The 27,470-nt window shown below is 43.4% G+C and overlaps 1 protein-coding gene across 1 annotated transcript in view; it reads right to left on the reverse strand.

The window, feature by feature from the left end:
* Nucleotides 1–10,205: 10,205 nt before the first annotated feature.
* GRIN2D (glutamate ionotropic receptor NMDA type subunit 2D) overlaps nt 10,206–27,470 on the reverse strand; it is a gene marked incomplete at its 3' end in the record, with an annotated part of 64,019 nt that continues 46,754 nt past the window's right edge. The window contains exons 12-14 of the mRNA XM_081932970.1: nt 26,195–26,382; nt 20,451–20,683; nt 10,206–11,648 (exon numbers count right to left, since the gene is read on the reverse strand). Coding sequence (XP_081789096.1) covers nt 10,206–11,648; nt 20,451–20,683; nt 26,195–26,382 — 1,864 coding nt within the window. The remainder of the gene's footprint in view (nt 11,649–20,450; nt 20,684–26,194; nt 26,383–27,470) is intronic.

Raw genomic sequence — 27,470 nt, forward strand, 5'->3', positions numbered from 1 at the left:
CTGGCCATTTGCCAAGGCTACTGCACCTCCAGCAGCTGGATCCCCCCTGTAAAACAATTTAGAATTATTAACAATTGTTTGACTTGTGCCATTAACCATTTGTCTCTGCTATTGCAATAGCTGACTTTTACCACAGCAATATGTCCACCAGTGGATTGTCTTTCTTGCAAATAATTTCTTCCTTGCAAATAGTTTTTTCTTTGCAAATAGTCCTCCTTTAAATATGTTTTTTCACCACACATGAAGCACCGCCTCTGTTGCTGGGCTGTAATCTGGTCTCTTCAACCGCTACATTTCTCTTTGCAAACATCTTGTCTGCTGCTCTGATCTCTGCAGATAGCCAGTCTGTGGAACTTTCTGTTGCTCTTCTCTCTCTGCTGCTTGGGCCCCCACTTCAGGAATTTCTCCTTGTGGCTTCTTCTAAAATGGTGCTTGTTCTCCTCAGAAATCAAACAAGCTTTCAGGGCTTCCAAATGCAATTCCCGCTCTGGTTTGCACTCAAATACCGCAGAAACAATGTCCAACGTTTCATCCAGACTGTTTAACACCAACAGCACTGAGTCTCAGGAATCTGCACTCCACATGTTCTAACTCCACAAATAAAGTTTGCATTTGTACAAAATGCTGTTCCACAAATTCTCCTGGTTGCAAACGAGCTCTGAATATTTTTTTTGATAATTGTACAATATTGCATGCTGACACACTCACATGCACACTTCTCAACTTCAGCCAGACTTCCTTTGCAGTCTTTAAATCAGCCACATTGAGAAATTGTTCATCTTCTAAAGCTATTGCTTTATCATGCTGCCTCTGATCTGCAGCTGCTAACAGTCCCTGTAGTGGATTAACAACAATATCCCAGAGCTCCTTAGCCTTCAGGAAACATTCCATCTTTACAGCCCAAACAATATCCCAAACAAGGCAGAGAGTTCTCCTCAAATTTAACAGCAGCCATCCTGTAAGCTTTATCTGCCTGGTCCTTTTAACACAGGCAGTCTCTCAGCTTAAATTACAATTCAGTCTTTCTGTGTGCTCTGGGCCCATAACCCGACAGAGTTTGTTACAAAATCAAATCCAGAAAGCACACACAGATGACTGATTCAGCAGGATTCATTTAAATAAGAAACTTCTTTATATATAAGAATATATATACAATACCAACAGCAGAGAACAGTTTCATTTTTCAATTCAGAGTTCAGTGTTGCAGACAGACAAAGCTTCAGTTTCAGTTCTTAGCACAGCACCCAAAGCTGCAGGGCTAAACCACACCCATGCTCCAAGCTGTTTCAGCTCCCATTGGCTGACCTGTTACTAAGCCCTATTCATTGGCTGACCTTGTTACCATGTCTCTACCAGTTCATGAACATTCTGACACGCAAAAACACAGTTATTTTGTTACACAGAAAATACAGAAATCATTAACCCCAGAAAGTATTCAGTTTGCCACACTCTGAAGACTTTCTCTATCTTTGGTTTCCCTTTGTGATCTCTGTACGGGTACAACAGTTTGTTTAGTGCAGTTACAATGGCGCCGAAAAAAGTGACATGACCATTTTTCACACTTATGACCATTGCAACATCCTCACAGTCACGTGATCTAAATTTGGAGGTTTGGCAACTGGCTTATATTTATGACTGTTGCTGTGTCTTGGGGTCTTGTGATCCCCTTTTGCCACCTTCTGACAAGCAAAGTCAATGGGGAAGCCAGATTTACTTAATAACCGTGTTACTAACATAACAACTACAATGATTCACTTAACAACTGTGGCAAGAAAGGTTGCAAAATTGGGCAAAATTCTCTTAACAATATCTCTGTTAGCAACAGAAATTTTGAGTTAAATTATGGTTGTAAGATGAGGACTAGATCAGATACTGTTTAAGTATTATTTTTTACAAAAGGCATTTAACTGCATCTTGATCCCTACTGTGTTATTCTCAATTGTTAGTAGTTAATTTCTTTTCCTAGGACATAGTGGTTAAACCAGGTCCAGGGAGACCGTAATATTAATCCCTGTTCAACTGTGAATGGGCAACCTTTGACCAGCTACTAGCTTAGTTTATTTCACAGGACAGTTGAGAAGAATACACTGGGGAGATGGGGAAAGCTGCTGTATATGTATCTTTCTTGGAGGAGGAAGAACCTACAGGTAGTCCTTGAATTATGACCGTAATGGAGCCTACTCATCAGGTCATGAAATCGCAATGGTCATAAATCAACTCACCCACAATCTTTTTCCAAGTGGTTATTAAGTAAATACTGTGTTTTGCCAAAATCTGGAAGTAAAGGCCAGTTTTCAGCAAAACTATAATGCAGGACACTACAAATAGCCATAAATGCAGACTAGTTGCCAAGTGCCCGAAGTCCGGTCATGTGACTGTGTGTGTTTGTAGGTGTTTGTGTGTGTAGGTGTGTGTATGTATGTACGGAAAGCCAGCCATCGGAATTTCTAATACAGGTTGTAAAGTAACTCCAGGGAGGCTTGTCATAATTTCAAATGGTTGTTAAGTGACCGATCATAAAGATTACCTGTAAAATAATTTATGAATGACATATTTAGAACCAGCAAAAATCCAGTGGAAGTTTCCCCATACTCATTATGTAAGCAAAGTTTCAGTCATTAGAAAAAACATTTTTCCCTTTATTTGGAACCAGAAGAGAATAATATTTAGCACTCTGCTCTAGTCTGTAGCCAGGGAATTAAAATGCTCAATGGATTAAACCCATTGAGCTTTAACTCTGGTCTTCCAAGAGAAGAGATGGCTTAATTGCCAAGATGGTTTGTAGTTATGGGTTAAATAACATGCACGTCATACACTGTGGGATATGCCCAAGAGCTTGAATAGACAAGACCACAGTTATTGATTGAGCCATCTTAATTATGTGTTAATGGCAGTGAACAATAATGCTCTTTTAAAGATGAAATAATTTACCATGCTTTTAGTAACCACTTTCTTTAAAAAAATTTCTCTTTTGTTTCATATAGAACAGAAGGTGGTGAACATACCGAATACTCCTTCCTCTTCCTATTTCCCCCCACAACTCCTGTGAGGCAGATTGGGCTGAGAGTGACTGGCCCAAAGTCACCCAGCTGGCTTTTATGCCTAAGGCAGCACTAGAACTCACTGTCTCCTGATTTCTAGGCCAGCATCTTCATCGCTAGACCAGACTGGCTCTCAGTACTCTGCAGGAAATTAAATGGCAAAGGAAATTGTGACATAATTGAATTGGACAGAGATGCAGATAATCAGAAAGAACTTCAAGAGGCTTTTCTATTGTAATGAAGAATGGCTAGAGCTAGAGAGTTTTTTGCGCAGAATTTTATATAGAACTGACCGATGTCATGCTACCTTTATAATCTGCTTACTTCCAGTATGATTTGTTTATTGTATTCAGGGTGCAACAAAAGCCAAGCCCCACAGGCCAATAGACCACTGTTTCTCAACCTCAGCAACTTTCAGATGTGTGGACTCCAACTCCCAGAATTCCCCAGCCGCACATCTTAAACTTGCTGAGGCTGAAAAACATTGCAACAGAGGATCTGAAGGAGAACATCACATCAAAATTTGCAAGCATCAGAGAAAATGTTACTGTTCTTAAGAATGCTCAAGGATAATGCGTCAAACAAGAAAAGTTGTTAGAGGAAATGGCAACCAATTCAAACATGCAATATAATTTATAAAATAAATTGTCTATGGGGTCTGACTTTTGATACATCCTGTATATTAAAAAATGGACATAGATAATCCTCAACTTATGATCGGTTGCTTAGCGACTGTTCAAAGTTATTACGGACCTCCCCAAAAGGTACTTATGACCTGGAGTTGAAATTCTGATGGCTGCCTCCCTGGTCACATGACCATATTTTGACCCGCTAAGCAATTTGTCCTTATTTAGGGCCATTTGCAGCACCCCGTGCTCACATGGTTATGATTTACAACAGTTTTTGCTGAAAACTTACGTTCAGTTTCTGGCAAAAAAAGCACCCTTTGCAGACAATAGGTTTGTTTAATTATCAGTGTTTTCTTTACAACTGTGGCATTCACTTAACAGCATGATGTTCACTTTATGATGGTTTGCTTAACAAACACCGCAAAAAAGGTCATATATCTGGCATGGTCACATTATAACTCACTTAACAACTGGCATGACTTATGACCATAATTCTGGACTCAATTATGGCCGTAAATTGAGGACTACAAATTTAATATACTGTAATTATGAGTTTTCTCTTCTAAGGGAAGCCAAGTCTTAGTACGCTACACTGTGTTTTTCAGAGATGAATGAGGCATGTTTAACCATAAATATGCTGTGCCAATTTTATAAAAATCCAGATCAGCATAGTTTAAACTCACTACTGAGAAAAGCTAGATGCTACATAATTAAAACATGTACTGAAGTCGCGTGTTGCTTATTTTACAGGATTTAACAAAGCTTACACAGTTTTTCTGTTTGCTCTTTTGTTTTGCTTATTGTTGACACTGGAAAGGACTAAGCAGGAGGGGGAAATGGGAAAAGGGAACAAAGACTGCAGGGGAAAAAGAAAAATTGAACTATTTGTCAAATAAAGAAATGATTATTTGATACGCACACTCCAAAAACACCACACAAGTCAACATCTGAGCGGGATTAAAAAAGCCTTTATTTCTTATGAACACCCTAAAATAGTATCGAAAACCCCGGGCCCACCCCCAATCTGGATTCTTGGGTCCCTGCCCCACCCAAGCCCTGCCCCTTCTAGTGTGGGGCACTGCCCCATGATCCCTCCCCAGCGAAACCCCTCCCGCTCAAAGAAATACCACCCACATCCCCTTAACCCGCTCCCTAAAACAGCATTTCTAAAGTTATTACTAAATTGCCCCCCCCTAGGAAAAGGGACCGAGAGACACGAGGAAAGAGAGAAAGAGAAGGAGAGAGAGAGAGAAAAGAGAATAAAAGCACAATTGGGAGAGTGAGGCAGAAATTATGGATTTCTGGATGGGTGTCTATATGTAAGGGGCATTTGTGTGTGTGTGTGTGTGTGTGTGTGTGTGTGTGGCTCTGGATTTCCACGTATGGTTGTATCTCTGTCTTAATTAAGGATTGAGATGTACATCATGGAAGTGCATTTTCTGCCACGTTTTCAAATAGGCTACGGTTTCTCAGTTCCTACTGCAGTGTCACTGGATCCTCTGAGTTCATGGGACACGAAACGAATTGCTGGCATCCAAGCTGGTCCTCTCTGGGGTGCTATGACCATCCATCCTTGGCTGCTATAGACTAAGGGGCTACTTCACACAAGACACGGAGTCCAGACCCAGGGACGCACAGCGGAAGGAAATCTTTTGCTACATTTCACAAGTGACAGCGGGGACACACTTACCTCATGAGAGGGAAAACATCGAGAGAGCCACAGTCCTCGCTCTCCGAGAATGCACTGTCAGCGTAGAGCGTATGCATGGGTGGTTGACAGTGACCCTGCCTTCCTGCGCTGAGGATGGAGGCGCTGTGCTTGTGACATTGACTGCAGTTCCTCTTTTTTTTTTGCTGTGCAGGCTCCTTTCAACCGCACGCTAAGTCCGTTTGGTGCAATGTAGGTTTCAGTTGCAGAGGTGGACTACTCTGTCTGCTGGCATGATCGGCGTGTGCTTGTATGCCTTTGTGCTTGACTGTGGCTGTGTAACTGGGAGGGTGTGTGTGTGTAATATATTTTCTTACAATTCACTGTTTGGCAGTGTGTGCACCAGTTTGGGAGTGACAGTGTATTATTGTGGCACCTGGCACTGGGCCACTCTTGCTGCTACTGTATTGGAGAACTTGGAGGGTTGGGTGGGACTCTGCAGACCCATTGACCCAACCCCAGCCCTGAGACAGGATGTCCTGTTCCTAAAGCCAGCGCCCCACCAGCTTAGCATGTTCTATGGCTGAGTAGTTTGGGGTGTGCCAGGACCAGCTGGTTTTCCCAGAAACAGTCTTACTCCTCTTACGTTCCCCTTAGGACTCTATTAATTTTCAAGAACACAAGCACCTCAAGGAAAAATGGTGGGAGCATGGGGAACAACTGACGCCACTGTGTTTTTCATTATTGGTGACAAAATGTCATGAGATCAATGCTTCCTATGAATCCCACTGATGTTCATGAGAGGAACACATCCAGATCTCATGTCTTGGGCCTCCTTTCACCTTCCAGTTCATTAAAAGCATCTTTTTTGGTGTCTCCTTCATGGGTTCTTCTTTTCCAACACTTTAAAACAGGTGTGAGAACTGCCACCAGGTCTCTCTTTCTCCAACAACTACATTTTATTTTTCTTGGGGCTAAGCAGCCTCAGTTCCTTCAGCATCTCGATGTATAACTTGCCTCTTCCAGACCTTTGATCATCCTTGCTGCTGCCTTCTGCATCTTTCTCAATTTGTCAAGCTCCTGTTCTGACTAAGAGGCTCAAATGAAGTGCAACGCTTCAAACAAGGCCCTGCGAACAGGCATCGCTTGGCTCCGGAACGGCACAAGGAGAGAATCTGATTACTAAGACTGACTGATGGCCTATCTAGCCCAGGGAGTCCTGTCTGAGAGGCAGAAACTGTGTGGAAATTTGGTTCTCCTTCTGCACTGAGGCAAGTTTAAATTGGCAATCTGTTGAAGGTTCACAGATGGAAGAATCCAGTATTCGCTTGGCGGTCTTGTTGTTTCTAGTCTTCTACCCAGAAAGAGCACGAACTCAGGCGAGTCTCGTCCTTCTTCTCCTCCAGAATCCTACTAAGCTTGACAGACTTTGGCAAGCAGACTCAAACCAGCATTAAGCATCAAATGAGGCCTGCCCCCTACTCCGAATGGCTACATTTGCAATCAAAGCACTACTCTGGGAAATGAGAATTTTAAATCCACCTTCCTCCCTGCAATGCTCCATTAAGAGCAATTTAGAAAATATAAAACAGTAGATTAATTGGAGCTGCTCCTTATCAAGGCCCAGAATCAAAGTCCACCAACTTAAGGAGGATCCATTTAGTGAATTCCTACCTCCAAATCTGGAGAAACCCCTATCTTCAGACATAGTTTACTCTTTTGAACTGCCTTCTTCCAATTACATGGGCCAGAAATATTAAGAAAGTTCAGGATATCTAAATCTGAGCCTGACCCCAAATACAATACTGAGCCTGCCTAGAATTGCGTACAGATATGCTCAAACACAGTGAAAGAGGAGTTGGGCAGATCCAATGCCTGTGGCGGGGGGAGGGAGGGACAGGGACAGTTGATGACAACTTCTGAAATAAAGATAAAACTGACTCCCCCCCACCTCCACACAAGTTTTTCCTTGGCAAAACCTCTGATTGCCCTATTTATGGAAATGGAAACCGAGAGCTTGGAATAAACCTCAAAAATGGATGTGCTCATTTCATGAGCTAGGTGTTAAAAGAAGGGCCATACCAAATGACCAAAAATAGGGCTGATAAGGAAGGTAATATTAGCACAAAATGAATGCAAAGAAAGAAGATGTTGAATATTTCTTCTGCTTATGTCTGTGAATTTCCTGCCCGAACAATGTCCAAAAGCAAAAAACTTTCCCTCTTAACAGATTTTTATCAGGTTATCAGGAAAAAATGGATCGCTAATAAATTACTTTGGTGACAACGATGCCTGGGCTAAAAAGGAGCTCTCCCCACTCAAAGGTTTTCCACTGCCATTCTTTATAGTCCCTGCTTGATGTCCTTGTCTGGCCTGTTCCATTTGAAGTCTTGGCGGAGGAGGAGAGATGGTTCATACTACCTTGGCAGACACTTCTGAATGACTAGTCCTTTGTCCTTATGATAGCCCAAAAATGGCCAGAAAAGTTGAGGATCCTTGATTTATTTTACAGAAATCTGGCAGTGACCTGATGACACCATCCAATCTTATATCTCCCTGAACTTGATTAGGATTCATGCTACATCATGCTAGAGAAAAGTTCTAAATAACACTGGAAGCAAAGAATAACATTGCTTTTTGTAGCACTTTCAATCCTCGCTGATTCCTGGATTATTGTCATTCCATACTTCCTCCTATCATACCTACTTATCATTCATACTGCAGTTTTCCAGACATTTAATTTAAATTCTCACTCCTTGAGAAAGTGCAACAATGGCAGCTAATCACATCTGTTGTAGTAGGTTCCACCAATCAATGACGGCACACATTTCTCTAAAATCCTGGATCTTTCTTAGTTGTGTCTGGTACATTTGGCACCCGAAGTCAGATTTCATGCCTGTTTATTTCCAGGAGTTCTATCAAGATCTTGGGATTTGAAGACACATTTCCATTCCTCTGAGCACTCTTAAATATAGATAGTCCTTGACTTAGTGACTGTTCAAAGTTACAACAGCACTGAAAAAAGTGACTTCTGACCGGTCCTCTCACTTATGACTGTTGCAGCCTCTCCATAGCCATTTAATTAAAACTTGGCTCCATGTATTTTTGACCGTTGCAGCATGCTGGAGTCATATAATCGCCATTTGCGACCTTCCCAGACAGCTTCTGACAAACGAAGTCAATGGGGGGAAGCTGGTTTCACTTAATGACTGTATGATTCACTTAACAACTGTTGTGATTCGCTTGGCAAGTGTGGCAAAAAGATCATAAAACTGGGTGCAGCTTCCTTAACAACTGCCTTGCTTAGCCACATAAATTCTAGTCCCAATTGTGGTCGTTAATCGAGGACTACCTGCACGGTGATTTTGTGCCCCTTTCGTAGGGGAAGAAGCACAAGAAACAATCTGCAAGAGCAGCAGCCCGCCTCAGTTTCCCCACACAAAAGTGCAGAACCATGCCTTGCAAGCAAGGGACGGTGGGGTAAGTCATACAATCCCGTGCACATCTTCCGTTTCTGGGCTCCCCCAGTGTGCACAGAGAAACCCTGCGCAATTAGCTTAAGAGAGTAGATGGAAATGACTGTATCCAGCATTTTATCTATTGCATCAGATCTTTCTTCTATTGGCTTTGTTTGGCTCAGTTGAAGCGCTGTGCCCTCTCAGTCAATTGAAGAGCATCCTCATCCTGTTTTCTACCATTTTCTATAATCGCTCTCTTAGCTGGGAGAGAGCATCAGTGCACTGGTGGATACGTGGTTCAGGTTTGTGAAAAGAGACTCTTTCGGATATGAGTCAGTTGGGATGCACTGAAGTGCGGGGCTGCGATTGTTTCATTTACTTATTTACGTCCATAGCAGCACACAAACGGATGCGTCTGCATGTCTCTGCCTATGAGGTGGTGTTTGTTTGCCGTGGGTTGCTATTTCCCTAACGAAGGGGGCCCATGGTTGCAATTTTTATATTTGCGATGGAGAAAGGGAAGAAATAAAGGTAAGCACAAGAAGAGCAAAGAAAGTGAGACGGGAGAAGAGGAAAATGTGCAGGAAAAAATATCACAGTTTTCTGTTTGAACAAAGTCACAGTTTTGTCTCCTAACATCCTTTCCCACCGCAAGGTCCAAACAGTAGTGTGGAGGGGGCCCTCCACCATCCACCCCCTGCCCTGGAGCCTGATGGCACTGGCTGCTCCAGCTGCCAATCTGTGGGAGGACAGGGAGTCGACCCCACCTGCTGGGACCCTTACTCGGTGCTTGTTCAAAGAGGAGCAGCCCTGCTGTTGCAGTAGCCCATTGCCACCGACCAGAGGACCCCACCCCACTGATGTGCCACAGAGTGGCAGGAAAGCCCTTTTTCTGGATATAAAAGGTCTGTTATGGAAACGCAGGTGGGAACAGCTCCCCTGTACCCCACCCCCCGCTGCAAATTGGCTGGTGCAAGGGATTGGGTGTTTTGTCAGGGGGGCTATTCTGGTGGCACTTGGGGTAGCAGTAGCAGAGTGTTGCTCCTCTCTCTGAGATGTTATCTCTGTTCTCCCTTCTAGGTTTTTTTTTTATTTTAATGAGAATATTAGTGGTTCCAGTCCCCACTGTGGTTTTATCTGTGATACTCTTTTGGTTGAACAATTCCCCTCCTGTGGCAGGGAGATATGACACTATGTCATCTCTTCTTGGTGGCATCCTGGCAGCATGCCCTTGGTGGGTTCATTGGTGGCCCTGATCTGCATCCCCTGCTCCGTGGCCATCTTCGTGGTATTGCCTTTGTTCCTTGAGTTGGGCCACGGTGCCATCTCCACCTTCTGAGTCTCAATCACAATTCAGTCTTTTTTCCTCTTATTTCATCTTAAATGTCTTTCTCTACCCCTCCCCCATGCCCGCCCCACCTGGCGCTGGTCATACCTCGGACTCCAGACTGGAGAAATGAGCCGAACCACGCCTGGCAAAAAGCTCCCCACTTCGACTCACCCGGCGTGGCAGCCACTCCGGAGAGAAGCCACCCTGGTGTCGATGGGAAGCCCCACAGCGCATCATGTGGCAGGAACTGAGGTCCTCCAGACTACGGGAGGTCGGGTGGAGGACTCCACCACCTGGCCCCATCTCACAAGAATGATGGTGACAGCGTCGGTGGAAGCCGTGGCGATGCCGAGGAACCAGGCAGCTGTAGTGGCTACAGTGTCGATGCTCCCAGTCCAGCCGGCGTTCCAAATGCTCTTCCGAACAGCTCAAATAATGCAAGGCTTCCTTGCGGCACGGTGGAGTGGGTGGCGGGAGCATTTCTAGGCTCAGGCAGTGCTGGCAAGGACCGTGACACCCATGGCATTTGGCCAATTTGTCAGCCGACCAGTAGTGCAGAGGCTTGTGCGTGGCAAACAGCTGCCTCTCTCGGGAGGGGTAGGTGCAGAAATAATCTGGTGACTGGTACCAGCAGCTGTGACCATCACTATCCCTCTCACAGATGTCAGAATCAGAGTCTGAAAAGTCCACATAATGACTTTGGTTGCGCAAACTGGCACCGACGGCAAGCGGGTGGGAATGGCTGCGGCAGATGTGAGCCCGGGAGCTCCTCTCGTGGCTTGATGTGGTTGGGCATTTTGCTTCTGGCTCAGCTCGTGGCAGAGATGATTCCTCAGCATGTCGGTAACGGGGGACCGGTGGGGAACGTTCATCTTCATAGGACAGCCGGGTGTAGCCGTAGCGGGTTCGCTCTTTCCCAAAAGACCGGGAAGTGCTCCTTTCCAACTCACAAGGGCTTTTGGTGGGATAACTGCTTGAAGGACCATCATATTTTTTCACCTCGGAAGTTCGGCCAGCTGCCTTTCCTGCTTGGAAACTTTCATACAAACCCCGGAGAGATTTGCGTTGCCAACCGGATGCCACTGGTGGCATATCTGGAGAATCTTTTTCCCTCACTATAGCAAAGTAGGATGGAGGGTTTTCCAGCCCGCGGGAAGGCTGTGGGGGGGAGAGCTGACAAGGTGCCATTTTTTTGCTACTGACATGATCTGAAAGCCCTTCTGGCTCGATGGGGCCATAGAACCGGTGGAAGCCATCCGAGAAAGTACTCTTGAGGCTGTGGCGTGGCGGTTTAGTGGTAGGAAGTTCTGCAGGTGTAGGGGGGTACAAATCCTTGTAACAGTTGGGGCTACGGGCATGACGCCACCGTTCCACAATGCGCCGTTCACGAGGCAGGAAGCTGGAACAAGGGAGTGGAGGCCCAGGAGGACTGGGCAGAGCTGGGGGTACACCTCGTGATGGTCCGTAGGTGTGATTCAGGATGGGCAACTGCTGCTGGTCTGGTATTTTGGGGTCTTCACTGCTACAACAACTATACATACCCTGGAAGAAATGGGAGAAATATATATAAATATATATTTAAGTTCTTCAACTATAGCTATGTTTTTTACCTGTAGCAAGTATACACTTTCTACAGTGTAGAAAATGCACTGGAAAAATTGAACAAGATAGTGTTTGCTAAAATGACACCTGGGCAGGTAGGACAATTAAATTCAGGTGTCCTCAATTTATGACTATAATTAAGATCAGAATTACATTCATAAGTCATAGTGATTGTTAAAGCAGGTCACCACCTGTCAGTTCCTGATTTTATAACCATTTTTTTCAGCAATCGTTAAGCAAACCCATTGTACCCAATTGGCATTTTTTCAGAAAATTGGAAATAAACATCAGTTTCCAGCAAAAAACATTGTAAATTGCAGTCACATGACTGTGAGATGTTACAAACAGTCTTAAATATGGACCAATTGTTAATGTAATCACATGAGGGTGGATGTCTATCTTACCTTTGAACAGTCATTAAATAAACATTCATAAGTAACAGAATAACAGAGTTGGAAGGGACCTTGAAGATCTTCTAGTCCAACCTTCTGCTCAAGCAGGAAATCCTACACCATTTCAGAGAAATAGTTTTCCAATCTCTTCTTAAGAACTATCTGTATTGCCAAGAAAGTTCTAAGTTGAGTTCTCAGCATAATCTTTGAATAGGTTGGAAAAACATCTGCCTTCACAGTGATTGCTGATATCCAAGCTAGCTGAGCCGGAGATCTAACTCAAGTTAAGACACCTTTTTATTTACCTGCAATAATTCTTGACATATAACAATAATAATAATGACAATATAAATCACTGCTCACCCACTTTTACACAATTAGCTTCTTCTAAATGCAATTTAAGAATTTCAATGAGATATAAGTGACTCTTCTCACTGACCATATCACTTCTTCCCCATCTGTCCATTTCCTATGTCATCTCCGCCACCCAACAGCTTTACTCTGAGCACAGTAATCCAGTATCAAATTCCTCAGCCAATTTATCTTTTTTGAGTCTTTATGTCAAATCCCCAGTTTGACAAGCTTCATCCTAATGAACCCTTGCATAACATACCTAGTCAAGATGTACCAAGGTAGCACTATGAATTCTAAAAGAACTGGAATTCTTTATCTGGTCAGCCCTATAAAGTAGACCAGACTAAGAAGCTGTAGGTTTCTGTAGGCCTAGATCTACTTTTGTTAGAACAGCTATAGTTCTTGTACTTCCCTTTTATCTTCATATGAATTTGGAGAGAGGGGTTCTGAGGCATTTTTTAAGTACGGGTAGTCCTCGACTTAACAATAGTTCATTTAGTGGCTGTTTAAAGTTACAATGGGACTGAAAAATGTTGCTTCATCCCCATGGTCATGTGATCAAAATTCGGCCACATGATCCTGGGGTCACATGATCCCTTTTTGTGATCTTCTGATAAGCAGAGTCAATGGGGAAACCAGATTCATTGAAGAACCTTGTTACTTATTTAACAACAGCAGTGATTCACTTAACAACCGTAGCAAAAAAGATCATAAAATGGGGCAAAATTCACTTAACAAATATCTCACTCAGCAACAGAAATTTTGGGCTCAATTGTGGTCATAGGTCAAGGACTATCTGTTATCTTATTTTGTATAGGTTAGTCCTTGACTTACAAACAGTCACTTAGCAGAGTACCAACAAATCTCCCCAGCTCAGTTCCAGAGCTACGATGACCTGTGGCCCCCACATGACCACATTTGGGATGCTTGGCAAGTGGACTGCGTGTTATGGTCATTTGCTGCATCCCAGTCATATGAAAGTGTTTTATACAATGTTCTTGCTGAAAACTTGAAGGAAATACAAGTTTTTGGCAAAACCAGCCCATAGCGAAAATGTGGTTCACTTAACAACATGGTATTGGCTTAATGACCAATGTAAAGCAAGGTCATTAAATCAGGTTAGTGGCCTGCTGCTTTACCATTGTCATGGCTTACAACTGTAATAAGAAAGTTCTGTTACAGTCATACGTGAAGGACTGCCCATGTGAGCTCCAACCAATTTGATTGTCAAATTGGGTCTTCTCTCTGTCTGTCAAGGGCATCCTGTATGTCAGTTTTCTTAACCTTGGCAAGTTTAAGATGGGTGGATTTCAACTCCCAGGATTCCCGAGCCAGATCTGCTATAAATCTCTACAAGCTCCCATCTTCTCTCTTAACTCAGTTATGGGAACACCAATGTAAACCCTTCCACCCTGAAGCTAAGAAAGATCATTTTCCTGTACAAACAACCTTCTGCTACTGATAGAGACCATTTCCTCATGTTGTTGAATTTGCCCTTTAGTATAGACAAATGATTGCAGAGAAAGATCGCCAGGCTAATGGAGAGAAGCAGAGAGGAAGAATAGCAGAAATGAGGGTAGGGTAAGGAAGAAATCCAATTAGATAGTTATGATTACAAGAGATAAGGACAGCAAGCAGAGAAATCAAATGGGAGATCGGATTTCTGCCACGTGGATAAACGGGCTCTTTCCCACCATTTTTAAACTTAATTTCAGTACTAGCCAACAGTACCTTTAATTGGTTTTATAAAGCGATTGACATATGCAAATAAAAACTACAGACGGCCCTCGATTTACAACTACAGCTGGAAATGGAAGTAAGTCATGCCTGATTTTACAACCTTTTGGACTATGGGTTGTTATACGAATCCAGGTGTTGTGTCCTGCGGGGGCACATGGACACAGGGGAAACCCTGATTGGCCCAGATGCGCCTGCCGGCTGGCGGGACAAATACAACCCTCTCATTGGTTCCCCGTCTGACAGCTCCAGTATAAATAGCTGTCAGACGGGGCTTGTTCTGTTCTGTTTTACATAGTTGGTGTTAATAAACAGTTATTGCAAGAAGCCGTCTCCTCAGTCATTGACGCGTTAACAGAGACCACAAACTGGCGACAAAGGTGTCTTCCACAGAACCTCCGCACCTATCTGCTATGGCCACCGTTACCGTCTTTGCCGCCTATCGTCCTGAATCGTGGGATGCTTTCCTTGAACACTTCGAATGTTTTCTCCAAGGTCACGATCTCACTGATCTTCCCCTGGAGTGAAAGCGTGGCATTTTCCTCAACTACTGCAGCCCTGACATGTTCGCCACAGCGCGGGCTCTAGCCGCACCTATCCTGGTACACACCATTCCTTGGGATCAGCTCCTCACTTAGCTGCAGTCCCACTATGCTCCTACCCCGTCCCGTTTTGCCCGGCGACAGCAGTTTCAAAAATGTGTCCAGTCTGAGAGCGAATCCATCAGCCATTACATTGCCGCCCTCAGGGCTGCCGCCATCCATTGCGAGTTCGGCGACTTGGATGAGTCACTCCTCGAGCAATTCATTTATGGGCTCAAAGACTTAAGGTTACAAAGAGACATACTCGCCCGCTCTGAGCTCTCTTTAAAGATCGCTATCGATGAAGCTCGCCCCTCAGAAATGGCTGATCAATCTACCTCAGAAATTCGCCATTACCAACTGGTCACTCCGGCTTCCTCCCTAACCTCTTCTGTCCACTACCAACATGATGCCGACTCAATTAAGTCAGACGTGGACCTCGCCATTGATCGCCTCAAACTACTGTCCCACAAGGGCAGTTCCTTTCCACCCGACATCCGAAGCTGTTTAAGCTGCGGGGGAAAACACCTGTGCTCCACCTACAAATTCAAATCTGCTATCTGCTACAAGTGCGGCAAAAAGGGGCACATCGCATCTGCCTGCCGTTCCTCCGCCCCAGACCACCGTTCCGGTGACATCTCTTCGTCCACCCGCCGCATTCCATTCCAACCACCTACACGCCGCCAAAATTGTTTTGCCATTGGTGACACTGAAGACACCCATTCCGAGTGGGCCATCGACTCTGCATCCACCCCCTTGGGTGGTCGTGGTAAGCTACACCTCCAGATTTTTTTAGAAGGCCAGCCCTGCTCCATGGAACTGGACACTGGTTCTGCAAAATCAATCATCTCTTGGCACACCTTGCACAGCCTCCTTCCTTGTTTCCAATGCAACCGGTTGCTGCCTTCCACATGCCGTTTAAAGGACTATCAAGGAAACCCTATTCCTGTCCTAGGCTACTACCAATTCCTTGTTCGCTATGGCCAATTTCTGGGTCGCCTGCCCCTCACTGTTCTCCGGGGCCCTCTCGCTTCCTTACTGGGGCTAGATTGATTCCGGGCATTAGGTCTCTCTATTACTGGCATCCATTCCACCCTCCTGGGTGATGGATTCAAATCCTTACTTGATGAATTTTCTGATGTGTTCCACCCCTCCTTAGGCACTTACAACGGCTCACCTATTTCCCTGAATCTGGACCCTCAGGTGGCACCCATATGCCTTAAGGCTCGCCGGGTTCCCCTTGCATTAAAAGGAAAGGTCGATGCTGAGATAGATAAGCTCCTTGCCCAAGGGGTTTTAGAGCCAGTCGACCACTCCAAGTGGGAGACGCCTATTGTAATTCCCCTTAAGCCAGATGGATCCATACGGATCTGCGCTGACTTTAAATTGACAGTAAATAAGGTGTTGCAGGCTCACCCTTACCCAGTGCCAGTCGTGCAACACGTTTTGCACTCTCTGGGCCAGGGTAAGGTGTTTGCCAAGCTAGATCTTGTGCAGGCGTACCAGCAACTCCCTGTTGATGACGCCACCATGGCTGTGCAGACTATTGTCACTCACCGTGGCGCGTTCAAATGCCGCCGCCTTCAATTTGGCATTAGCGTGGCATCCGGCATTTTTCAAAGTTTGATGGAGCGTTTGCTCCATGGTATCCCCGGGGTCGTCCCGTATTTCAACGATGTCCTGATTGCCGCTCCTGACTGATCTGGACTCGTCAACAAACTACGGGCCATTTTAACCCGTTTCCGCACTTCAGGCCTCCATTTAAAACGCTCCAAATGCCAATTATGGGGTTCCAAATTGACCAATATGGCATCCACGCTACACCATCTAAAATCGACGCAATCATCTCGGCACCTACCCCTTTTAATAAGACCGAATTACAGGCTTTTTGGGGTCTCTTAATATTTTACTCCTCCTTCATACCCCACAAGGCTTCTGTTGCAGAGCCTCTCCATCGACTGCTGGACAGTTCCACTCAGTGGACCTGGACAAGCCGTGAGGCGCATGCGCTCACAGCTGTCAAGCACTTGCTAACTTCCGCCCCCATTTTAGTTCAATACAATGACACCTTACCCCTCGTTCTTGCCTGTGACGCCTCCCCATTTGGGGTCAGGGCTGTTTTGGGCCACTCATACCCTGACGGCTCAGAGGCCCCTATTGCATTTTACTCCCGCACTCTATCCAAACCTGAGCATAATTACAGCCAGTTGGATAAAGAAGCCCTCGCTGCTGTTGTGGGTGTAAAACGTTTTCACCATTATTTGTATGGCCGTCCCTTTCACCTCCTAACCGACCATAAACCCCTTTTAGGTATCTCGCTGGAAATCGACCTACCCCTCCCATTCTTTCCCCACGCATGTCTCGATGGGTAGAATTCTTAGCCGCCTATTCCTACACTTTGTCACATAGGCCAGGCAAACACATGGGGCACGCGGACACTTTGAGCCGCTGCCCTCTGCCTACCCTTGTCTCCGACCCAGCCCCTTCTATGTCTATCTGCCTCATTGAGGAATTACACCTCCCCTTGACTGTCACCGACATCTCCTAGCTCTCTTTGAAGGACCCTGTCCTTTCAAAGGTGCTGGACGCTATGCGCAGAAGTTGGCCTCCGGGTCTCTCTGACCCTGGTCTCCTACCTTATCTCCATAGATGGGACGAGCTCTCTGACATGCAGGGCTGCCTACTCTGGGGCTCCCGTGTTGTTGTTCCACCCGCCCTCCACCATTCCATCTTAACCCGCCTCCCTGAGGGCCACCCAGGCATTGTGCGACTGAAATCCCTCGGCCGCAGCTATGTCTGGTGGCCTTCCATGGACAGCGACATCTCCAGGTGGGTGCAACAATGCCGTGCTTGCCAGTGTGTGTGCGCGGCACCTCCCACCGTTCCACACAGGGCCTGGGAAATCTCCATAGCACCCTGAAGTCGCATTCACATTGACTTCATGGGTCCCCTCGAAGGCCACACTTTCCTTATTGTGGTAGACGCCCTGTCAAAATGGGTCGAACTCTTCCCCATGCGCTTTACCACCTCAGGGTCCACCATTCAAATCTTAGACAACCTATTCACAACTCACGGCCTGCCAGACATCTTAGTCTCAGATAATGGCCCTCAATTTACTTCCCATGCTTTCCAAACTTACTTGGGAGGCCTGGGCATTCGCCACGCTCAGGTCACCCCATTCCACCCTGCTGGAAATGGCTTGGCCAAATGTTCTGTGCGCTCTGCCAAAGAAACCTTCAAATGCATGGGCCAGCTTCCTTGCTCCACCAAAAATCACCACCTACCTTCGCACTCAACACTCCACGCCCTGCCCTACCACAGGCACTAGCCCTGCCAAAATTTTAATGGGCCGCAGACTCAGGATCATCTCCACCCTGCTTACCACCCTGTTGATCTCTGCCTGGGGGAACCCCTAGGTCTTTTTTGGTGGGTGAGGGGGTATTTGCCCAGAACTTCGCAGGTGATCCCAAATGGCTGCCAGAGATAATGCATAACAGAGATAACCGGGCCCTGTTCTTACAGGGTCCAACTCGCTGATGGGAAACTGTGGCACCACCATATAAATCAACTGCGCCGCCGCGAAGCTGAGAAGGCCCCTTGCCTGCTGTCCAAACCTACTCCTGCCATCAACCCGGACGCCGCCTGCCAGCAAAAATTACAGAAACTTCCTTGACTCAACCAGCATCGCCCGTTGCGATCTCGTCGGCTGTCTTAACGTTTGCCATCACTCCTGTGGTGGAGGCTGGTCCGCCTGTCCTCACCGTGGCTCCTATTCGCCCACTTCACCAGTTCGCCACTCCTCCTAGGCCGACGGACACACCCGTTTTAAGACGACTTGTGTCCACGTGCCAGCGTCCTACTTATTTACAGGATTACGCATGCGCAATCCAGGGGGAAGGGGTGTTGTGTCCTGCAGAGGCACGGGGACACAGGAGAAGCCCTGATTGGCCCATACGCACCTGCCGGCTGGCAGGACAAATGCAACCCTCTTATTGGTTCCCCGTCCGACAGCTCCAGTATAAATAGCTGTCAGACGGGGCTTGTTCTGTTCTGTTTTACATAGTTGGTGTTAATAAACAATTATTGCAAGAAGCTGTCTCCCCAGTCATTGATGCGTTAACAGAGACCACAAAATCAGCTTCCCCCATTGTCTGCTTTTTGGAAGCCCCTGGGAAGATTGCAAATAGTGATCACATGGCCCCAGGACTCTGCAACTGTCATAAATTCATGCCAGTTGCCAAGCATATTGCAATGGTCATGTGTGAAAAAAAGTCATGTTACTTTTTTCAATACCATCGTAACTTCGAACAGTCACTAAATGAATGGTTGTAAGTCAAGGACTACCTGTTGCTCCTCTAAAACCACATCAAAGCTTGAGGCCGCCTAGGCTTCCTTTAGTGGTCTTTATAAAAGCTCAAAACTTGGCTACAAAATCAAATCGATAGCTTCTATTCCATGGCCTGTCAGACTCTTAAACACAAGCGCTATCACTCCATGTACATGTGGAAATGTATGACTAGTTTTTCTTTTCTTTCTTTTTCTTTTCCTAATGACTTGCATAGGGATTATTCTTTATACCATTTATATTGTTTGTATTTATTGTCATGGATTGCACCAGTGAGGCTAAAACCAATTTCACTGTATACATGATGTACAATAATGGCTATACTATACCTTTCTCCTTGTCCCCAACCTTTTAGAAATTAATCACCAATAATCTAGATTTCCCTTAAAAAAAATAGAGCCATGGAGTTGTAGGATGCAGGCTAACATCACATTAACATTTGATTGATGCATTTCTTCCTCTGCTCCCCATTTCTGGGAGCGAATCTGCCTTCTCCCAGTGTGTCACTACATTTGATAGACGTACAAATCAGCATGTCACCAGTTCTTTAGGCAAGCTAGCCAGTTTCCCCCCCCCCTCAAGTTGAATGAAAACAGATTTATTCGACAGCATGCTAATCGTCCGCCTTAATTTAAAAAGAAGTGCAAATTTTTTAAAATGCTGAGAAGTAGGGTTGTTTTTTCTTACATTAAAGGCGCTAACAACTGAGTTAGGTTTGCAAGTTAATTTTTTAGCTTGCAAACACAGATGACTACAGCCAGTTTTCCTTAGAAAAGAGATGTCCTTTTGTGACCAAAACATGCTGTATAGGCTTCAAAAGTGGGACTATTACTCAATTTATGTACATCTGTAGACATGCCTAGATAAAGATGGGATCGAGAAAGATAGAAGAAGGAATGCATGCCCTAAAAATAGCTGATTCTTATCTGAAGTAGCTAGCTTCCATGTTCTGTACAAATGATATACAACAAGCAAACCTGAGTAAGTTGATTTCCTTTGCATAATTTAGTTTTAGGTAATGTCAGACGCAACACTTGTGCTTTCAATCTTGGTGAGCTCCTTGCCCTTGTTTATGAGATTTCTTATCCCACTGTCTATATACATACACATCCTCCCAAGCCTCTAGAAACCTATGGGTTTTTTAACCCATAAAATTCTAAAACTGCTGATTTCTGTATCCATTTCTCCTTGGAATATTTGAGCAATGCAATCATAGAATTCCTGCAGCTCTAGATAAAAGGAGAGAAGTAAGAGAAGCTAGGAAGAAGTCTGCAGAAGGAAGTAAACAGCAGTGGGGTATATATGGGAATTGCACACTCTTTTAAAAACTCACCCTGCTGAAGGCGAGTAGAAAGTCCAGTCGGCCCGTGTGTCTCATGCAGTGGCGCAGTTTCCAGTAGATGAGATGTTCCCAGGCAAAGACCAGCAGGCTCAGCCCCATGGCTACCAAAAGCATGTAGAAGACCCCTGCCATGTTGTCTATATCCAATTTACTGCTCATCACCTCTATTTTGTCATTGTGGCAAATCCCTGACAGCCACAGGCGCTCCAGGAGCTCAATCTCATCTGAAACAAAGAAGGGCAGTGGTAGAAAACATTGGGTGTCATCCCTTTGAGGTGGTCCAGAACACCAACTGTTTTGAGTACTACTATACTGCCTTTATTGTAAAGTTAGAACAAAAGACTCAAGTCTGAAAGTATCTCGCCAATCCTGTACATTTATTCTACTGAAAACTAGGGACAGTCCCTTCTAAGATACTTTTCTCCACTCTCCTCCTTCAGATTCAGACTTTTGTTTATCAGGCTGGCTGTTGTCTAGTCTGCAGCTCTTCCTCTTGTCTCCCAAAGTCACTGTCAAATACCATTATAATAGACTGCGCAGATGACCTTCTCCCCTGTCCTTTCCTTCCATAAAATGCAAATCCTCTTGTTCAGGACAGAAATTGATTGCCAAGGCCTGAAATGACCAAGTAGCAGTGACTGTCTCACACAAGCCTTCCTTAAGCATGTGCCCTCGACTTAGGATCACAAATGAGCCCAAAAAGTTGTTAAGTGAGACATTTGTTAAGTGTTTTGCCCCGTTTTATGACCTTTCTTGCCACAGTTTGTTTGTTTATGAGATTTATATTGCTGCCTATTTGCACATGGCAACTCATGGCAGCTTACAAGAATATAAAAACATCATATAAAGGGAATAATTGCAGTTGATAAGTTAGTAACCCGGTTGTCAAGTGAATATGGCTTCCCCAAATATGAACCTGCTTGTGAGAAGTTCGCAAAAGGGGATCACACAACTTTAGTACACAGCAATGGTCATAAGTATGAACTGGCTGCCAAGCCTCTGAATTTTGATTACATAATCATGGGGATGCTGCAAAGGTTGTAATTGTGAAAAATATTCATAGGTCATTCTTTTCAGTGCCGTTGTAACTTTGAACAATCTGAATGAACTGTTGTAAGTTGAGAGCTATATAGGATGGCTAGAGAAATCAGCCAGGGGTATTCACAAACACAACTGGGAAAGCTGATTCGGGACCACAGCAATATTGGAAGGCCCTTCCATAGTATCACATTTTCACTCCTCAAACTTTCACTCACTCTTAACACTGCCCAGTAATTCTTCTCTCTGCTCTCAACCTCAGCAGCAAACAGTGTCATATGAGTGAACCCCAATGTTTGAACAGAGAAACTGGCATCCAATCAGTGTCAGACTTCCCATCAAACTTTAAAGTTCTGCCTATTTATTTAATGATGTCTAAATAGCGTAACCATGGCAACGACAAGCAAAGGACTTCCATGGTACTTCGGCACTCTTGTCAGGGGTGTTAGGGAGTTGGAATGAAACGGTAATTCCCACCCATGAAAAACTTGAAGCTTAGACATGGTGCAAAATTGGGGTGGCAGAGCCAGAAGTTGTTTATCTCGGTTGGTTAACAAAGTAATTGGTGTATGATCACAGAGGTTACAGGTAGTCCTCGACATACAACCAAAACTGGGCCCAAAATTTCCATTGCTAAGCAAAACAGTTGTTAAGTGAATTTTGCTCTTTTTATGACTTTTCTAGCCACAGTTGTTAAACGAATCAGTGCAATTGTTAAGTTAGTAACCTGGTTAAGTGAATCTGGCTTCTCCATTGACTTTGTTTGTCAGGAGGTCAAAAAAGGTGATCACGTGGCCTTGGGATGCTGCAACTGTTGTTAATACATGCCAGTTGCCAAGCATCTAAATTTTGATCCTGCTGCAATGATGTGAAAAATGGTCATAAGTCACTTTTTTCAATGCCCTTATAACTTGAGGACTAATTGGATTGAGTATGTGGAAATGAGACAAATGCTGAGAGTAAAAGGAGAAAGGAGGCCACTAAGGGGCCCCTTTCCATAAACAATTATTTAGGATCTTCAAAAATAGATTTTCATCGGCTATAATGATTTTGAGTCTGCAGCACTAAAAAAATGCAAGTATCATGAATGTTTGAGAAGTGAAGATAAAAACTTAGTTTTCATTTTTAAACTGAAATAAAGCTGAATTTTGCTAGCTGAAGGTAAAGCAGCTAGTGCCTTGTTTCTCTCTTCAGTACAAGATAGTTGCATTTGCAGCTTACTGCAGCAATATCCATTTGCTTCTATTACACTCTACTTGTAAATCAAATTGATATTTACCAGTTGTATTTTATCTGAAAGAAACTAAACATGGACTTAAACAGTGCAGAAGAAAAATACAATCTTATATTTGGCAATCTTGGTTGCAAATGTAAATGAATAATTACTGTGTGTTAAATGAAACTAATCAGTGCTAACTAAAGTTTAGAATCAATGCATGGAAAACAGAAGATGTTAACAAAAAATATGAAAACAGAAGATCAAGTAGAACTGATAAAGTTCTATTTATTGTTTAATATTGAGAAAAAGTAAAAGTTTAATGTTGAGAAAAAGTAAAATACTCGGAGTATTATTGTGACTGTATATTATTTCAAAATAAATAGTGTTCACACATGGAATGAAATTAAGAAGAACATCTTATATAAACATTAAAAATAAAAATAAAATATGGTTTTCTGCCTGCATGGTCTTCTGTGATGAGCCGAAGGACAGAAAGAGGGAGTAGTGACCTTCCTCCCATATTTAGGCATACCAGGGGTTGTAACACAAATACATACCTATTTCCCTGGCTCAACTGATAAGGAGGTGAGCCTGTGGCTTAGTGGCTAAGACTCCTGCCTAAAATATCATACAGCCCAGGTTCAAATCCCAGTAAGGGTATGGCTAGCTGATGAGAGCTAATTAGCTCGAAATAGATCTATACTAGTCTCCCTTTATTTATTTATCAGTACAAATACAATATATATAGATAGATCTATCATCTATCTATATTTGTATGCAAGGGAGAAAAGCACAATTTAAATACAAAGTGCTAACATGACACAAAGGAAAGAAGAGAATTGGGTTTCCCAGTTTTGAAATTGTATTTTGAAGCTTTTGTTTGTTTGTTTATATGAGAGAATGGGTGTTGCTGAGAAAGAAAAGACTTTTAGAGTTAGAAACACATGAACTAAGGTAAGGATAGCATGTATATTTATGCTACAATAAAGTTAATGTGGATTTTAAAAATCATTTCATTTGAAAAGCCACACTGAGAATATGTAATAGACATAAAGCAAGACTGTGCCCCCAAAACATCTCTATGGATCTCAGCACAAAAAACATTTTGCCTACTAGTCTTTACAAACAAAAGACAAATAGTTAACATACTAGAAATTATGGGAGAGTCACAAGGGGAATTTAACATTAAATCAAGTGAGCAACTAATGAAGTAGGATATGGTTGTCAGTGGTTTTTCTTTTTACAGTTATCAAAAAGATTTAAAACAGATAGAAAGACATGGTATAAAGAAAAGGAAGACAGAATTTGAAGTGCAATTGTGTACCGATGATGAACATGTAATTGCTAAAACATGTACAATTTTCTTGAAATCTGAAATGGAAGAAAAGCAGGTTAAAGAAGGCATCTTAAAGTGGGCTAATAATATACAGATGAATCCATCTATCAATATATGGTCAAAAAGGTTGAAATTTACATTATTATGATCTTAAGGATGATTTTTGTAAAAATGATGTATTATGGGTACATGACACCAGAGAAATTATCTAGAAGGTATAAAGGCATTTCAAATATATGGAAATGTGAACAACTTGAAGGCACATTTTATCATGCCTGAGAGATATGTAAAAAAACTAAAAAAATGATTTCAGTATGTACAGAGGATTTTAGACATTCAACTGAAGCCAGAACCTTTCCTTATGACACTGATAAAGGATAAATGGTTTAAAAAGAGCCATGGAAGATTATTTCAATATATGATTACTATGGCAATTATCATATGTACAAAGTGCAAAGTTTCGGCATTACCCATCATGGAGAAACATCAGATGAAATTGACAGAATTTGCTGAGATGGCTAAATTGGCTTCTTTGATTAGAGAAAGGTCATTATTGACATTCATCAACCACTGGAAACCTATTATGGATTTTTTTTTTTTTTTGCGTAAAAAAGAAAATGATTTTGTGACTTATGGTTTAGATGATTAAAAGGAATAATGATTATGATGAAATCTTGGAGAGAGATTTGATTAGAATTGTATGTATTACTGCTGAGAGGAAAATTGGAAGTCATTTTTAATATCTCTTTTCATGTTTTATTTTCCATTTCCTTTTTTCTTTGTCTCTTCTTCTCTTTTCTTTTCTTCCTCTTTCACATTTGCTATATCTTTTTTCCTTCAATATACTTCTTACTATATATGTAAGACCTATTAATAAAAAAGTATTTAAAAAAGAATATGTGCACCGAGAAATAGCATTATACCCCATTTCTAGCTGAGACAAGAAATATTTTCTTATCACAATAATGCTGCTTAATCCAATTTGATGGCAGACAGATGATGTAGATTGCTGTCTGTCAATCTGAGAAGAGAATGTGGACCATGCATAAGCCTTCAACTTAAAATTTTAGGAATTATTTTAAATATAGATGTTAGACATAGATACCAGATGCTCCACAGCAGAAGATATTACCAATTTAGGCTATACAGTTTGGGAAATGGCTGCATGGAGATCTGGCTCCAAAGGGCAACATATGATTTAGAGCAGGGGTGTCAAACTCAAGGCCCGTGGCCAGGATCCGGCCTGTGAGGCAGGCCTGGAAACAGCAAAGGACTGGCCTGCGATGGCTCTGCCAGCAAAAATGGAGCTGAGGGGTGGGCCTGTGCACACATACCCCAGGCTCCATTTTCACTGGCAGAGGGCTAACCAAACAAACTAAAAACAAAACAAAAGGAAAAATGTTTCCCCTTTTGCATTTGATCATGCAAGAAGGGACAGGAAAGGAGAAAGGGAAAGAGGAAAGATAAAGAAAAAGAGGGAAAGATGGGAAGAGAGCAAGGAAGAAAAAATAAGGAAAGAGGGGAAGGAAGAAGGAAGAATGAAAAGGGAAGGGGAAAAAAAGGAAGGAAGATTAAAATAAGAATGAGGAAGGGTCTCAGGGAAGTCCTGCTTTAGCACTTGGCCACCACAGGTGTCCCCCGACATGAGTGACCTCAAGCTAGCCATGCCCACCATGGCCCTCTGAGGTCAAGTACAACCCCCAATGAAATCGAGTTTGACACTCCTGATTTAGAGCATGCAGGGGCCCACTTATAGCACCTCTCACAAATACCTTAAAGTTGTTGTGCATCTTCCTGAATTTGTCAATCTTAAGAAAGAGCCTACCTTGCTTTAAGGAGCTCCTGGCATGCTACATGCAAATTTACAGGTACTCTGAATCAAATTTGTTTTTTCTTTCTTTCTAGATCTCTTCACAGTCCAATGGGCTATATATATATATATAAAAATCCCCAGTGACACTACTTGAGAGTATGCACCTAGAATAATGCATAATACTCTTCCTTTTAGGCACTGATATATTTCAAAAAGTCCATTACAACATTTCTTTCCACCACGCAATTCATCATTTGCTTCTAACCCAGATTTCCACTTCAATTCCAGTGTCCTCCATTAGAACCTGGACCTGATCCATGAAGTCTTACCATCGCTGAGAAACTGAAGCAGGGCCAGGTCGATGGGCCGTTTCCATTTGGATCCTTTTTGCAGGGCAATGCCATAGCCTGTCGTGGCAAAGACCTTCCCACTTCCAATGGTGACAAGCTTGCAACCTTCTTCCTTGCGGGCCATATAGTTGAGGACAGCTGCATCATAAATGAAAGCATCCAGTTTCCTGCAGACAGGGGGGGAAAGGCAGACTGAGATGAGTTGAGAAGAACAAAGAGAAGGTGCACCTCAGGGAAGGTGGGCTATAAGGAACTGCATATTCAGTCTCTTTCTTTTGAAACCAATCTAAGTATTTGTTCCAGATAAACCGAACACCTGTTTTTAATAGAAGATAATCTTTGTAGCTCAGGGTTGAACTGTGCTCCCCTTGATGCTCTCAGAGCTTGGTTATTTCCTTACAGATGTATCATCACACATCTAGGTAACATCATCACTGTTACCTTGTTTCCCCAAAATAAGCACTTGGCTTTATTTTCGGGGAGGTCTTATTATTTTTGAGGTGCAGGAGGCAGCAAGTGTGGTCACCTCATGACTGCTGCTGTGTTGCAATATTTTTGAGGGGGGCTTATTTTCAGGGGAGGGATTATTTTAGTGCATGCCCTCAAAAGCCCTATTGGGCTTATTATCAGGGGAGGACTTATTTTAGCGCATGCCCTCAAAAGCCCTATTGGGCTTATTATCAGGGGAGGGCTTATTTTCGGGGAAACAGGGTAGCTCTCATGATGCACCTAGCACTGATAATGTTACATAGTTGGGTAATGTCTACAAGAAAACAACCAGGCTCAGAGAGCACCAAGAACACCACACACATTTTTGAATCTTGAAAGAATACAATTTGCTTGGAGTCTAGCTCACACAGCTTAAAAGAAAGCTGGTTTGATAGATGCATAGAAAGATGCATCTCCAGTTGTTCTCCTTATAGGCAAAATGTGGCTTGTTTGGATTAGCTAACTGGGGGGGAAATCTGGCCAGAAGGAAGTAGCTAACAAATAATCTAGCATACTACTTTACTTTATCTTAATGTATCCTCAATGTATATCAATAAACAGCATAAAGAAATATTATTTTATTTATTTGTATCCCATCTTTATTTTATATTTATTTGTATTCCATCTTTATTATTTTTACAAATAAACTCAAGGTGGCAAACATACGCAACACACTTTCCTCCTCCTCCTATTTTTCTCACAATAACAGTATGAGGTGGGTTCAGCTGAGAGTGAGTGATTGGCCCAAAGTTATCTAGCTGGCTTT

This window comes from Natrix helvetica, assembly GCF_964273705.1.
Source record: "Natrix helvetica genome assembly, chromosome: Z".
In the NCBI taxonomy this organism is placed as follows: Eukaryota; Metazoa; Chordata; class Lepidosauria; order Squamata; family Natricidae; genus Natrix; species Natrix helvetica.